A 16,659-nucleotide genomic window follows, 5' to 3' on the forward strand; every position below is an offset into this window, starting at 1 on the left:
ACTCAAAAGCCATCGAGCTACAGAGCGCGCTCCGTGACGTGGAGTGAAAGGAGCCAGAGCCAGTAATTCATCTCAAGCATAAGACATTTGGAAAAAGAAGGGAACAGATCTCGACCCCAGGTGTCCTCTCTGCCCCTAAGCCAGAGCCTCAGTGCGCTGGTGCTCAGTTTCACCGCCACAAGGCCAGGGGGAGCTTCAGGGATGTCGCTACAGGCCTCGCGAGATCCCGGGGCTAAGGCGAGACCCGGGTGGCTGGAGACTGGGTAGCGCGCGCGCTGATGACAAAAGCGGAAGTGCTGGGGCCAGAGGCGGGGCGAGAGCCCGGAGGGGCTTAGGATTGCGGAAGTTTTGTGAGAAGGGTCGGGCGGCTCTCGAAGCGCCGTTTGGTTTTGGAAGTTCCAGAGAGGAAGCCGCTGCTCGGGGTCCGAGAGCCACCAGCCTGCACACGTTTGGGGCAACACCGGGCGCGATTCGACGTCGCCGCTGTTGGCTTCCTCTGCCCTCGTTCCTCCCCAGAGAATCTCCTCGAGTCTCCGCCATGACATCCACCTCGCCCAACCTCCAGGTATCACTGTTCTCCCGCCCCCTGGAGAGCCGGAGCCTAGGGGCGGCGCGGGGTTCGGAGTGGGGGCCGAGGAGGAGGGAGGAAGCGGCCGCGCCCCTATTGCGGGGCGGAGGAGGGCGGTGCTCGTGCCCAACCTGCAGGCGGGAGGGTCGGGCTCTTTCCTCCAGCTTCCGGGGTCTCCAGAGCCCACCGGCTACGTGGAAATCTTCACTTTGTTTGAGGTGGGGTTTTTTTTCCTCTTTTGAACCGAACTGGGCATAGCTTTGAACGAGAGGCCCAGACGCTCCAATCAATGTAAGAGAAAAGAACGTAAGGTTTGCAAAGCACAGCCCTGAGCCAGTTGAAGATAAGGTGGTCTTAGTTCTCCGTCTCTCAAGCTGGTATAGCAAAGCCCTTCTCGTTTAGCTGTCAGGTGTATAGAACTATGAGGACAGTCTTAGAATTTGAGGGATCCGTGAATTCATTGAGCTGTGCATTCATGTGCTCCCAAAATGTATTCAAAATCAGGGAGTAGTTTTAAGCTCCTCTGTGCTCCACCTTCCCACCCCTACCGCAGCGAGTACAGTGTTTTGTACATAAATCAGACTTCTAAACTTTTAGACATAATTGTTGGATCTCTGTGGAATTCATTTGAGAAGAGAAATTTCTGAAATGGTGCTTCCCATCCCTAGAATGGATCTGAGGTTTCAGAGGGGTTTAGGATGTGTCTTAACCTCGAGGACTCCCAGTCCACTAGGTCAGTCTGGGGGGAAGATCGACATAAAATACCTGTGTTGAATCCTCGTCTTGGTCTTGCAGTAGTTGATGAGACATTTATTGAGTGCCTGGTGCAAGCTCAAGGATAATGGAAGACCTGCGCAAACCAGGCCAATTGATCCTGAAGAAAGACCGCTGAAAGTAGATCCATTTAAATAGAGCTCAAAAATTCACCAAGAAAAAAGAAAAAAGTTGGAGGGAGGAGCTTTCCTGGGACTTTTACCTTGAAAATGGACCCAAAAGATTATCAAAGTAAACGTTTTATATATCTTAAAACATAATTGCAACTGTGACTTAGAATCAAGAATAGGTCATATGTTGATTTTGTATCTTTTCCAACAGGCTTGCATTTAGTAAGATATAATAAAAATATAATAATCTCCACTTAACATTGTTTTTTTATTTTTATTTATTTATTTTTTTGTAGCCCCATTCAGAAAGGGTCTTTTTGGTGTTCTTGGAAAAAGTATTGTCCCTTTGAATATCAAAGGCGACTTTTTAAGTGCTGTCTTCATCCTTGTTGGTCATTTAACTCGTTTTATTCCACTAACTTTTCATTTGTCAAGACCTTGCATGTAATTTGGACATTCCACAACATAATTTTCATCCATTTACTGATACCTTTTTTCTTTTCTAATAACTGCACTTTCATTCTCTACTCCGTTTGCATCATATTTGAATTGGGGCAGGTGTTCCTCAATGAATCAGTTAGAGATTAGGACACATACTAAAGGCATGTTGCTGGTGTTAAACGGGGAGAGATGTTGAGTTATAATTGTATTGTGGTTGGGTCATAGGTGCCCTTTCTCATTCAACCTTTTTAACCTTCTAACCTAGGAAATTTGGATGAAGACTATTCAAATAACAATTTTCCCACCGAACAAGGCAAGACTCCCCATAACCAGATGCTTATAATCTAATGGAGGAATGCAGATAATTAAAAATCAAAATTATAAAATAACACAGTAGTGCTATAATAAAATTAGAGGTGAGTGCGGGAGGGCAGAAAGGAAGGGCTTATCTAACTCTTCAAGGATAAATGAGAAATGTTTCACAGAGGAGATGATGTGAGCTTAGATAATGTGAAAGGTACTGACACTAATTGTCCACCTGGTATTTGGTGTGATCTTATGTAATCTTCAAAACAACTCTTCAATATTACTTCGGTTTCACAGTGTAAGAAACCAAAGTGTATTAAAGTTGTGATTTTAATTAGTATTGAAGTTAGTTTTGAATCCAGGTTTATTTGCTTGTAAGTTTGTGCTTTCTTTCACTATGAAGTTAGGCCTTTTTGGACAAGAAAATGGGATGCATTTCAGGTAAAGACAAAGAATATATACCTCAGTCTAGAAGTGTAATAAACCTTGGAGAGGGTTGGGAGAAATTGCAAGTAATGCAGTATGCATAGAACTCAAGTTTACTCAATCCTAAATATGCCATTCATTTTGCTAAGTCTTAGGGAATCATAAAAGCAATATATCACCCTTGATTTCCCAGGGCTTGTATTCTGATGTGAGAAGACATGTAAAGTGGCTGATGGGGATACTGTGTGGAAATTTCGAGGAAGCATAGGCTAGGCCCCCTGGGGGTTTTGGGGGAGGGCTTTGCAGCAGGAAGACCATGACTATGCTGATGCTTAGAGAAACTGGAGTCTGACTGGAAGATAGGTAGTATATTTCAGGTAGAGAGTGCACCGTAAACAAAGGCCCTGGTCTGAGTTGTCTGGGTTGTCCCTAGTTGGGTACGACTGGGACTGAGTGTGTAAGGTGGGAGGACTGGCCTAGTCAGGCCATGGAGAGGTGTGTGCCACACAGATGATTGGTCCTCATCCTGCTGCAGATGGAGAATCAGAAAGAAATCTGCCCAGGTTTTTATTGTAGAAGGAAACTACCATTTGTGTGCAGGGGACAACTTGATTGGTAGCAGGCCTGGAAACAGGGAGACCAGTTGGGAAGGCAGGGTTCTGTGTGATGGGAGATGGTGAGGGCCAAAGTAGTGTAGTACCTGTTAAAGAAGAAGAGAGGATTGATCAGAGACAGATTGAAGAGGAAGAACAGTCAGGCTTGGCTCTGCATTTAGAAGGAGAGGGCAGGAGGAGTCTGGGTTTTCTCCCAGCTCCCTGAGTTGAATGGGGAGGAATTGGTTCTGGGATTACAAAAAGAGGGCATATTTGGGGGCAGGTGTTCTGGAACTTTTTGAGCTTGAAATGCGTTGTGGGGACAACCAAGTGGAAATGTTCAATGAGTGGTTGGATACATATGTGTAGAACTAGAGAGAGGGGGCCAGGCCGGAAGCAAGGGTTTGAGAGTTAATAGCGTACAGATGGTTGCAGAGGTTATGGGCATCCTGGAGAGTTCATAGAATGAGGAAAAACAAGAAACAGGTAGAAATTCTGGAATAGTGGCATTTAAGGAGAGAGAAAAGGGAGTCTGAAAAAGAATCATTAATATAATCCAGAGTAAAACCAAGAGAGAATGGTGCCATGGAGGCTAACGGAGGAGGAGGCCATGTCCAGATGTCTGTTAGGAGGATTAAATGCTGTGGAGAGAGAGTTAGGTAAGTGTGAGACCTGGTAGTCAGCAGGAAGCATTGCCATGGAGGAATCAAGGAACCGTGATGAACTTGGAGTTCTTTTTGGGATTTTGTTATGGAGGTGAAAAGATGAGTAAGGTAGTAACTAGAGAGGAACCTAGGAACTGGGGAGAGCCCGGTGTGTTTTAGTTTGTGTTTTGTATATATGAGTTTGAAGTAGGACTTTACATACATGTTTATGCTGAGGAAGGCCCCAACAAAAAAGCGGGGGAGGGGGAAGGTTAGGTTGGGGAGAGCAGTAGAGTGGCATATAATTGATAGGGTGAATGTCAGAGAAGGAAGGTGGGGATGGTCTCCAGAGCATAGGGAAAAGACATAGCACTGACAGGAAAATATCCAGTGGAGAAAAATTGTTAGAGATTATAGAGGTAAAATAACCAAAAGGAAGATTTTGAGAAAGCAATTGGGGATTTTTTTCATTTGTTCAACAATTTTATTAAGTACCCAGTGTGTGCCAGGCATTGTTCCAGGCTCTGGGGATAGCACAGTGCTGCAGTTGAAGTCCCTGTGCTCATGGAGCTCACGTTTATATATAAGGAGATAGGCAGTGCGTGAGTATCCACAGATAAATGTAATGATACGCACAATGATGGGATGGGGGTGAGAGGAGAACTGAAAGCAGGGACGGAGGGAGTGCAGCCTCTGAAATAGATTAGGGAGGGCCTCTCTGAGGACTTGGCATTTGCTCTGTGGCTGAAAAGGAGACTGTCATGCACCTATTGGTGGGGGGGAAGAGCAGGGAAGAGCATTCTAGGCAGAGGGATCAACAGTGCACAGGCTGCCTGTGTGAAGGTGGACTAACGGATTTGAGATGCAACCCAGAGGGAGCCAGGGCTGGGTCACTGAAGGCCTTGTAGACCATGACCATGACCCAGCAGTGGAAATCCATCAAAGGGGCCGGCCCTTCACTGGTTGCCATAAGGACTTCAAGGTGCTGAGTGCGGAAGCAGGCTGACCACTTAGGAGGCACGGTGGTAGTTTTGACACATGTATTAGTGGATTGAGCTAGGATAGTAGCGATGGAAGTGGTCAGGACTAAGAATAGTTGGCACTCCAGAACCATACAAGACACAGTTAATTTCATTTCAGATGAAAAATGCTAACAGAAACAAGGGTGAAGTGGGATATTCAGCAAGGGAAAAACATGCATATTCTCAAATCATCATGTTTGATTAAAGGTTTAACATGCACTGTCTAGTACAGTAGCTACAAGTAGCTATTTAAATTTAAATTTTACTCAAAATTTAAAACTCCTCAGTCACACTAGCCACAGGTGCTCAGAAGCCGATTATAGATAGTGGCTTGCGTTTTGGACAGTGCTGGATACAGTCATGACCATCAGAGAAAGGCTGGCTTAAAGTCATTAGTACTATATTTGGCACTAGACGATTAGATACTGACTGTAAGAGTTTTCCTTTAACCATCATTATGGTGCCAAAAAGAGGACTAACTGCTAGTGAGGGGAGTGTGTAGCTGGAGAGGTGAGTGGCACAGCAATTCAAAATAATAGAAGAAAATTGTCAGCTAGAATAAGAAAGAACTTATTTCCTCTGCATGGCGTAGCCACGGAGTCTTCTGCATCCATTTTTAAATGACCAGGTGCACCAAACCACCAGTTGACCATGTGTATGAGTGCTGTGATGAATGTGCTAATGACCAAATGTGCTAAGTCTTAGGGAATCATAAAAGCAGTATATCACCCTTGATTTCCCAGGGCTTGTATTCTGATATAAGAAGACATGTAAAGTGGCTGATGGGGATATTAGGTTTGGGTGAACAATATAGTGAGTTAATTTTTGTACAGAGTGGTTTAGGTCAAGATTCTCTGTCTCTGGGCACCTGGGTGGCTTAGTCAGGTGAGGGTCTGACTTTTTTTTTTAATTAACATATAACGTATATAATGTATTACTTGTTTCAGGGGTACAGGTCTGTGATTCATCAGTCTTACACAATTCACAGCACTCACCATAGTACATACCCTCCCCAGTGTCACCCAGCCACACCATCTCTCCCACCCCCCTCTTTTCCAGCAACCCTGTTTGTTTCCCGAGATTAAGAGTCTCTTTGGTTTGTCTCCCTCTCTGGTTTCGTCTTGTTTCATTTTTCCCTCACTTCCCCTATGATCCTCTGTCTTGTTTCTCAGATTCCTCATATCATTGAGATCATATGATACTTGTCTTTCTCTGATTAACTTATTTCGCTTAGCATAATACCCTCTAGTTCCATCCACGTCGTGGCAAGATTTCATTTTTTTTTTTGATGGCTGCATAATACTCCATTGTATATATAGACCACATCTTCTTTATCCGTTCCTCTGTTGATGGACATCTAGGCTCTTTCCATAGTTTGGCTATTGTGGACATTGCTGCTATAAACATTGGGGTGCACGTGCCCCTTCGGATCACTACATTTGTATCTTTGGGGTAAATACCCAGTAGAGCAGTTGCTGGGTCGTAGGGTAGCTCTATTTTCAACTTTTTGAGGAGCCTCCATACTATTTTCCAGAGTGGCTGCACCAGCTTGCATTCCCACCAACAGTGTAGGAGGGTTCCCCTTTCTCCGCATCCTCGCCAACATCTGTCATTTCCTGACTTGTTAATTTTAGCCATTCTTACTGGTGTGAGGTGGTATCTCATTGAGGTTTTGATATCTATTTCCCTGATGCCGAGGATGTTGAGCACTTTTTCATGGGTCTGTTGGTCATTTGGATGTCTTCTTTGCAGAAATGTCTGTTCATGTCTTCTGCCCAGGGTCTGACTCTTGATCTCAGCTCAGGTCTTGATCTCAGGGTTGTGAGTTCAAGCCCCATGTTGGGCTCCATGCTGGGCGTGGAGCCTGCTTTAAAAAACAAACAAAAAAAAAGATTCTCAGTCTCTGTCTTTGTTTTTTTTTTTTTCTTACAGACGTCTAATTGCTCCAGCACTGGTTCTTCCATCATTAACTTGGTTTTGCATATTTGTATGGATCTATTTCAGGAGTTTTTGTTTGTTTGGTTTTTTTTATTTTTTTTATTTTTTATTTTTTTAAGATTTTATTAATTTATTTGACAGAGAGAGACACAGCGAGAGAAGGAACACAAGCAGGGGGAGTGGGAGAGGGAGGAGCAGGCTTCCCGCGGAGCTGGGAGCCCGATGCGGGGCTCGATCCCAGGACCCTGGGATCATGACCTGAGCCGAAGGCAGAGGCTTAACGACTGAGCCACCCAGGCGCCCCTGTTTGGTTTTTTTTAATACTACACAAAAACCTATGTTCATTATAGGCATCTTTAAAAGATGTGGAAAAGTAGAAAAAGAAAAAGTTGAGTCTTATCAAAGACAACCTCTGTTAAATTTTCTTTTCATCCTTTTCCTGTGGTATTTTTGTTTGTTTTTGCTCTTTCAAATAGGAATAGGATTATTTTAATGATCCTATAATAATTTATTGTGTAGCATCTTTTTGCTGCTTAAAATTGAAGTTTTCAGGTTTTATTTTGTCTTGTTTTAAAAGACCCCTCTGGTTACTATCTTTGTTCAGTTAACCTTTTAGATAATTACTGGATTAAAAGATTTGGGTATTTTCAGATTCTTGATATTTCATTGCCCCATTGCTTCTGAGGGGGTTTTATACCATTTATATTTTACTATTGTTATGTACTTTATCTATAACAGCACTGGATTTTTGAGAATTTCCCTGAATGATTTTAACATGAATTTTCATATTACTCAGTTATTCCTTACTAGCTCTAAGCTTGACATTCGTTGAATGAAAATTGTATGAAAATCTTAGTGATTGGTACTGGATAAAGTAGAAATCAGATAGCATTTACCCGTATAACAAATGTAGTTTACATTTTATAAATCATTACAATTTATAATAACATGCAATTGAGATTTAGAGAAAACAGATCGGTTTGTTTTAAGGTTGCTTTTATTAAAAAAAACTTTCGGCATGATCATTTACTTCAAAGTAATGCTTATGTGATTTTGATGGTATGATTTTGCCTCCCTTCAAACAGAAAGCAATAGATCTTGCTGGCAAAGCAGCCCAGGAAGACAAAGCTGGGAACTATGAGGAAGCTCTTCAACTCTACCAACACGCTGTTCAGTATTTTCTTCATGTAGTTAAATGTAAGGTCATAGTTTGCTTTTTATTTTAAAACGTTAAAGGAAAAGATTATTCTATTTCATTTATAAAAATTGAAGTACAATGCAAGAAAATTCTAAACCATCCATTTGCAAAAAATTCCCCCTAGCTTGTTAGTATTTTTTGAGTATTCAGCAAACAAATGTGCACAGTTACCATAGTTAATTATTACTTTGTGTACCTAAGCATATTAAAATACCACAGTCAATGGAAATAGTTTTCTATTGGTAATGTACTCAGATTATGTATGAACCTCACATTTTCTAAGCATCTCTGAAAATACTCTTTTAAGTACATTAAAAAAAAAATAGGTTGGGAAACATTTTATTCATATATTTTCCAAACATGTATTGCATGTTTCCCATGTGCCAGGTATTGTTGTAGACACTAGAATACAGCAGTGAGGGGAAAATGAGTAAAAAACACTGCCTTTCTTGATCTTAAACCTAATGCTGAGCATTTGAAAACAGTGTCTTTCTTAAAGATTTTTTTTTAAGATTTTATTTATTTGACAGAGACACAGCTAGAGAGGGAACACAAGCAGGGGAGTGGGAGAGGGAGAAGCACGCTTACCGCCGAGCAGGGAGCCTGATGCGGGGCTGGATCCCAGGACCCTGGGATCATGATCTGAGCCGAAGGCAGACGCTGAACGACTGAGCCACCCAGGCACCCCTCTTAAAGTTATTTTTAAATAACAGTTTTAGCATTTGAATAATTCAGGATTTTCTTTTGAGCTCCTCCATTTCATTTTGAGGTTTTTCTGTCAAAAGTGAAACTAAGAATGAATCATAACATATGTGGGGTAGTCCCATGTGCTGCACATCCTGCCGAAGCCTGCTTTTGAAATTGCTCTCACAGAGACCTTTATGTAGTAAAATTACAATATTAGTGGTACATATAATATATGGGATTTCTGTCATTTTTTTGCTATGAAATAAAGTTTATGTAGACATTAATGGAAATGGTTAATATTACTTCTGTTTGTCTTGTAATTGGTTTTGTATGAGACAAGTAGCTTTCAACTATCTGCACAAAACGTTATGGGAAGAATATAAAGCCCAAAGAATATTAAACAATTTCTTATTATTTAACATTAACTTAAAATATCCTAGTGTCTTGCTCAGATCTCTTTTCTGACTCAGACCCACTCTTGGCCTCCAACCATGCTGGAGGCAGCAGAGAAGAGTTGATGATCATTGGTTACGATGAGCTAGAGATGCTCTTCCTCCCTCCCCCAAAATAGATTGTCCTTGTCTCAGAATTGTGTCTAGGTTTAAACAGACAGGTTTAAATACTGATGGAAAAATCTCTCTCATTTCCCTTTAATAGATGAAGCGCAGGGTGATAAAGCCAAGCAAAGTATCAGGGCAAAGTGTACAGAATATCTTGATAGAGCAGAAAAACTAAAGGAGTACCTGAAAAAGAAAGAGAAAAATCCACAGAAGCCAGTGAAAGTGGGACAGCCAAGTCCAGCTGACGAGAAGGGGTATGTATTTTAGAGTGTTAGATTTTACTATATCTAATGAAAAGATAAAATTACATTTAATTTGTGAAATCAGTTTCTTTTGTTTAAACAGGTGTTGGCAATCCATGACTCATAGGCAAATCTGACCTGCTGCATGTTTTTGTAAATAGTTTTATTGGAACATAGTCTCTCATGTCTAAAAAATGAAACTCTGGGATAGGGTTATCAGGCCTGGTTGGGTTTGAAGGCAGGAGGTTCTGGTTCGCGTTAGTGGATGTGATACAGTTCATGGGATGCAGTGGCACAAAGCACTTAGATAACCTCCTGTGGTCACTAGGAATGGAGTGTCTTTTGAAGGCAGTGCTTCAGGGCCTCTGTGGCTACTACCAGAGGCCATTTTGAAGGACAGAGGAATGTAAGAACTAGAGTCCACAATAGCCAAACTATGGAAAGACCCAAGATGTCCATCAACAGATGAATAGATAAAGAAGATGTGGTATATATACACAATGGAATATTATGCAGCCATCAAAAGGAATGAAATCTTGCCATTTGCAACGACGTGGATGGAACTGGAGGGTGTTATGCTGAGCAAAATAAGTCAATCAGAGAAAGACATGTATCATATGACCTCACTGATATGAGGAATTCTTAATCTCAGGAAACAAACTGAGGGTTGCTGGAGTGGTGGGGGGTGGGAGGGATGGGGTGGCTGGGTGATAGACATTGGGAGGGTATGTGCTATGGTGAGCGCTGTGAATTGTGTAAGACTTGAATCACAGACCTGTACCTCTGAAACAAGTAATGCATTATATGTTAAAAAAAAAAAAAAAAGATAGCAGGAAGGGAAAAATGAAGGGGGGGAAATCAGAGGGGAGACAAACCATGAGAGACTATGGACTCTGAGAAACAAACTGAGGGTTCTAGAGGGGAGGGGGGTGGGAGGATGGGTTAGCCTGGTGATGGGTACGTACTGCATGGAGCACTGGGTGTTATACGCAAACAGTGAATCATGGAACACTACATCAAAAACTAATGATGTAACGTATGGTGATTAACATACCATAATAAAATAAAAAATTTTAAAAAAAAACAAAAAACTAGAGTTGACCACATGGGAGAGTTTGAAGAGAATTAAAAGCTCAAGATTTTATATTCTCTATTCAAGACATGGTCAGGAAACCAGGGAGTTCCTGTGACACCTAAGAATATTTTTATCTTCTGCACCTACAGCATTGACATAACAAAAATCAGACCCCACCTGATCTTACAGATTGTTGAATTTCAACATAGAGTCAACTTTAGGGTTTCTTATGTGAAGGTTGGGCCATTTGGAAGACTGGGTCTGCAAAATTAAAATGAAACTCTTGTGAAAAATTTCATTAACCTCAAGTGCCTGGACCCCCTACTCTTCCTGAGACTCCCTTGCCAGCAGAAATGTCCTCTCCTCCCTGTGAGTGGAGGCTTCTCTGGTCTCTGGTCTTGCTTGAAGACCCTGTGTTCTCCCTTCCTGAGATGGCTGCCTAGCGGGGCGGGGGTGGGGGGGTGCCAATTCTGTATTGAATAGCAGGACCCACCTTGGCTAATTTAACAAAAAGGGGCTTACTATAGAGGATTGACCTTATAGATTTTGGGGTGGGGGCAGGGAATCAAGCTTGGATTCCATATCGTTAGGAGAAGTGGCCACCTCCACCAGGGTGGTTCTGGTAGGGATCCCACTGCTGCCAACGCCACTGTCAAGGCCTTCTGATGCCAGGCAGGGGCCAGTAGGACGTCTGCCACAGGTCCCTCAGCACGCCACGGCTTTCGCTCAAAGGGATGGTCTCCTCGCATGCAGCTGCCACCTCAGTTCCTGCCTCCACCTTCTTGGAGGAACTTTGGTCTGGTGTGGGGCCCTAGCTGCAGGGAAGCCCAGAAAGGGCAACTTTTTGTAAGTACAATCTTCATTGTAGAAGAAAGCCTGGTAGAAGAAGGTCGGAGTGAATATCAAGTGAATCAGTTGGCAGTCTCTGCCCAACCCATAACCCCACTATCCTATGATGAACAAGCCAATCCCATTTTGGGGGAAAATCTGTCAAGCTTTTAAATCTCCCTTTATATGTTCTGTGTAAAAAATGATGTAATGCCATATTTTTTACCTTATCACTTTTTCATTCAACGTTGTATTATAAACATCTCAGTAAACTGTTTCTACAACATCATTTTTAAAGATTGCAGTGTAGTCTATCATATGCAATGTAGTCTATCCCCATAACTGAACATACTTTATTTCTAATTTTTCCCTTTTCGGAACTGTGGGCATGATTTTCCTTGTAGTCAAATATTTGAACGCCTTTTAAATTATTTTTTCAGAATAAATTCTCAGATATGAAATATCTGGGTTGATTTACTTGTCTTTTGGTCTCAGTTCATTTTCATCAATAGCTTCATCTATTCTCTGGAACCCCCAGACTAAGGATTATAGACCTTTATACCTTAAATAATTAATATTCTGGGTTTTTCTCTCCTGGTTATGGCTTCTTGTTCTGATACATAGTTTGCCTGGTTTGATGGTTTTATGTTATTCACAACACTCCTGTAACTCATCTTAAGTCTTTTGTGGAATGAGGTGTGTGGGCATACGTTTATGAATTTGTACATACATCGGTATGTCGTGGGAATTTGGAGCTGGTTCCTGACTTCATTCTGGTCTTTTTGCTCCTTTCCTGTTCATGATTCCATATTGTTGGGTAATATGCCTGCTTACTATTTTATTTAATATACTCTTAAAAGTAATAAAATAAGCATAACTTTTAATGTGAATGTCTTATTTTGCCACTTAAGTTACAGATTTCAGATTAATTATTCCTTCATTTTTGCCTTATTTTGATAGCAATGAGTGATCATTTGAATATATTAAATTCTTTTTATTAGGAATGACAGTGATGGGGAAGGAGAATCTGATGATCCTGAAAAAAAGAAACTACAGAATCAACTTCAAGGTTGCTTTAGATTTCATTTTTAAATTTACTATCTTATTTTTTAAAAAACCTTATAGTGAATTGTCTATTTGAATTGTTTTTTCCCCTCTGTATTCAAATGAGGTTCAAGAACTGGCTTTGGTTCCCAGTGGTCACATGCTGACTTTGTCAATTTTCATAGGATTTGCTGTATAGGGTCTCTACTAGGTTGGTTTTTCCCATGTAGTAAAAATATTGTTTGGTTTTATATGTGCCTTAAAAAACCTGCCAGTCAACTTACTCTTTTTCATTTTGTCTTATTTGCCCCCTTTTAGAGAAGGTAGCATTTACACTACTAGCCATATTATAAAATCTGACAGTATTAAAATTTCCAAATTGTCAGAGGAACAGAATGAATTGGGACTCACACTTGACTTTTATTGCTCTTGCTGTAGCTGATTCATTGATGGTTTATTTCATGTTTCCAGACCTTCCTCATCTGTGTTTTGTAATATTTCAGTGTCGCCATTTACATTTATCTCTTCCAGCTTTCTGTTTTTACCTTCCAGAACTCTAAAAGTCTTTCATTCTCCTGTGCGTGTAGTATAGTGACATGATGAGAGGCATGGATTTTGGTTCCATTCAGATCTGGAGTCCCCTCCAGGGCCCGCTGCAGAAAAGCGGTCTGATCTTGGGCAGGTTCCCAAACCTTTCAGAGTAGAAGACCCCAGCTCTAAAATGGAAATTACTAATACCTTCTTTTCTGGGCAGTTAGAAGGTTAAGACAGTGTAAAAACTGCCAAGGTTACATCCAACAAATTTTAGGGCCTCAGTAAACAGTAGTAGCTGTATGTATCTAAAATGGCACCTGTTTAATTGCTGGCTTTGTACTGAGATTTGATTGTTTTTTGATACGTTAGTTGATGACTTTTTGAGTTGAATTTTATGTATTTTGTTCATTTGAATTTTGCCAAATAGAATGCATAACTGGGAAGGATTTCCATTATAGAGGCACAGCCTGGGTTAGTGAATGGTGAATATATCTAGCTTGGCCAGTCCTTTAATCTTGCTGTACCAACTAGTCTCTTTATTTTTATTCTATTTTTTGTTTTACCAGTCCTACTGGGATATATAGGAGAATACTATAAGGTTAATATCTGGAAAGCACTACAGTTTGTGAGGATAATTTATAAATGAGAACTTCAAAGGTGGATAAAGTCCAAAAGGAAAAGCTGAGTTTCTGCTGCCACACCACCACTGCCTGGAGCAGTGTGGGCACATGCCTCGTACTCAGTTTTGCTGGACAACCCAGCGGTCTGTGCCAAGTGGCCTTAATTCAGTTGTAAGGCAAAAGGTGTTTTTTTCCCGTCCTTTTGGTTTTGTTTCCCTCTCTCCCCCACAAAGTAAAAACTGGAGTGTATCTTTAGTTTTGGAAAAGATACAAGCCCATTTTTAATGGGGAATTTTTCTTTAAAATCAGTAATGATAAGAACCAGAGATGTATAAAAATACAAATGCTAAAAATACTTAAATGAGGAAATTTATTTGGAATTTCAGGATGAAGTGGAGTATGAAAGGAGTCCTAGCCTTTCATATCTCAGAGTCCTTTTTTCCATCTTTTCATTTAATAGTTTGCTCATTGATTTCACTGTATAATATCCTTTTTTGAATCTTTCTTTTTTTCTGAAAGAGTATTTTAAATCTTTTACTTCTGTTTTAAGGTATGACTTTAAGTGTAGTATTTGATTATTAAAATTAAAGAATTTATGATTTGAGTTTTTTGTTAGCTGTTTTGATGCTCAGTGACTTTTGAGGTTTAATAACATGAGTGTAATCAAAGACTGGATAAATTTATATAATTGGAAACATATCATTTGGCTTTTATTCCCAATAATCCCTCTCCCCTTTTTAATTACTACTTTTATTAATATTACTTTTATGTGAATAATCTTGTGTCACTAAACATTCCAAAGTGACTTTTAAACTTTGAAAAGTATTAGTTATATGTGAAGATAAGCTTTGGCATAATTAGAAAATTCATACTTAGAAAAAACTTTAGTTTACCAGATGCTGCTGATATAGAAAGTAAATTTACTTTTTTTTTGTTAACTATCACAAAATCCTATCAGATAATATAAATATTTCCTCACGTAGGGTTACTAAGCTGAATGGAACATAGAAAAGAAGTGAATTGGCTTTAATTTATACTTAATGTGAACTTCTAGAATGCAGGAAGTATTTATGGTTTCATTTAATTTTAATCTATAGCTAAAGATTTTCATAAGTAGGTTGTGTAATATAACTGCTCTTATAATAATAAATGATGTTTTGTAAAAAGCAAGAAGAAATACCCATAAAACTAACTTCATTGGTAATCAGTGAATTGTGTAAGTGGTGATGTTTTGCAGTACTTAAAACAATTCCATATCACCTTAGAACCAGCTTTTGGAAAAGCTTTTGATAAAAGAGAATTCAAAACTTTTGCCAGTAAGCTATATTAGAAGAAACCTTTATAGACTCACTACAACAATTGCTGGGGCTTCTGAATATATTGTATAGAAAAACTAAATCATTTAGATAACAATCATTTCAATAACTTTTTAATGTGCAAAAATTGTAAGTAGGTCTATTTAGAGGCCCCAAAGAAAATTTGGCAAATCTCAGGAAAGTATTGCAGATCTCCAGGAGCACATTGTCTCTCTCTCCTCCATCATCCCCTCCCTCCAATTCTCCCTACTATTTATCTGTCCATCTGTCTGTCTGTCTGTGTGTCTAAGTTCTTAAGTATCTTTTCCTTTTGGTGCTTAAGGAGAGCATTAGATCACTGGGTATTTTTGTTAAGAAAAAAGTAGTTGATCAGCCCCCATTGAACAGGTACCTTTAATACTTCAGAATCAGTGCATTCAAACATTGTAACCATTTGATGTAATGCTTGGTGCTTTTCCAGACACTCTAATATTCATTATGTCATTTGATCCCTCCACTAACCCGTCTTAAGTAGTTTGGGCAGACAGTATTCTTTTCATTTCATGGTGAGGAAGCGGAAATCGGAAAGTTAAGTGACCTACCCTAGGTTAGCCAATCACCCAGCCCAGCTTTCTGACAGCTTCTGACTCCGCCCTAACAGCTACTTCCTAATCGCACAGTTTCAAGAGGGTTTTTTTTTTTTTTAAGATTTTATTTATTTATTTGAGAGAGAGAGAATGAGAGAGAGCACATGAGAGTGGGGAGGGTCAGAGGGAGAAGCAGACTCCCCGCCGAGCAGGGAGCCCGATGCGGGACTCGATCCCGGGACTCCAGGATCATGACCTGAGCCGAAGGCAGTCGCTTAACCGACTGAGCCACCCAGGCGCCCTCAAGAGGGTTTTTAATAGATAAAACTTTTTCAGACAATTTTATAATGTATTTCTTGAATGTCATTATTTCATGTTGTCTTCTACGTTTGATGGAATAGTACTTAATTTAAAGATGATGTACTTCTCTTGTAGGTGCCATTGTTATAGAGCGACCAAATGTGAAATGGAATGATGTTGCTGGTCTCGAAGGAGCCAAAGAGGCACTTAAAGAGGCTGTGATATTGCCTATTAAATTCCCTCATCTTTTTACAGGTGAGATGACTGTTATATAGATTTTCTGATGATTGTTTTAAAATTAACATTGACGAATGAGGTAGAGCATTGTGAATTTTTGTCACCATATCATAAGTTAGCACCTTAAATAAATTCTGTTATAAGGCAGTGATATACCTCTACACAAAGGTCTTTATTTCGTACACATATTTGCAGTATACACATACTGCAAAAAACCTAAATGTCAACCAGTAGGGCAAAGTGTAAATCACTAGCACGCAGCAGAATACTGTGCACTCGTTCAATTAGAGGGTACGTCTACATTAAGAAATTTAGATCTATGTTATAATTGACATGAAAGAATGTCCACATATGTATATAAAGATCAAAACACGAGCTATAAACGTGTAGTATGACTCTACATTTGTGAAATAAATGTGTGTGCTGAGAAGTAAATGTAGACAGATTGACAAAAATGCTAATGTTATGCCTAGAAGATAAGACGATGGGTTTGAACTTTTTTTTTTTTTTTTAAAGGTTTTATTTATTTATTTGACAGAGACAGAGACAGCGAGAGCAGGAACACAAGCAGGGGGAGTGGGAGAGGGAGAAGCAGGCTTCCCGCTGAGCCGGGAGCCCGATGTGGGACTC

At 40.2% G+C, this 16,659-nt stretch overlaps 1 protein-coding gene across 1 annotated transcript in view; it reads left to right on the plus strand.

Moving 5' to 3' along the window:
* The first annotated feature begins 307 nt into the window (after positions 1-307).
* VPS4B (vacuolar protein sorting 4 homolog B) overlaps positions 308-16,659 on the plus strand; it is a 28,718-nt gene continuing 12,366 nt past the window's right edge. The window contains 5 exon segments of the mRNA XM_021686147.2: positions 308-565; positions 7,908-8,019; positions 9,365-9,521; positions 12,414-12,481; positions 15,928-16,047. Of these exon segments, the coding sequence (XP_021541822.1) occupies positions 539-565; positions 7,908-8,019; positions 9,365-9,521; positions 12,414-12,481; positions 15,928-16,047 (484 nt within the window). The 5' untranslated portion in view covers positions 308-538.

Source organism: Neomonachus schauinslandi, chromosome 14 (genome assembly GCF_002201575.2).
Source record: "Neomonachus schauinslandi chromosome 14, ASM220157v2, whole genome shotgun sequence".
Taxonomy (NCBI): domain Eukaryota; kingdom Metazoa; phylum Chordata; class Mammalia; order Carnivora; family Phocidae; genus Neomonachus; species Neomonachus schauinslandi.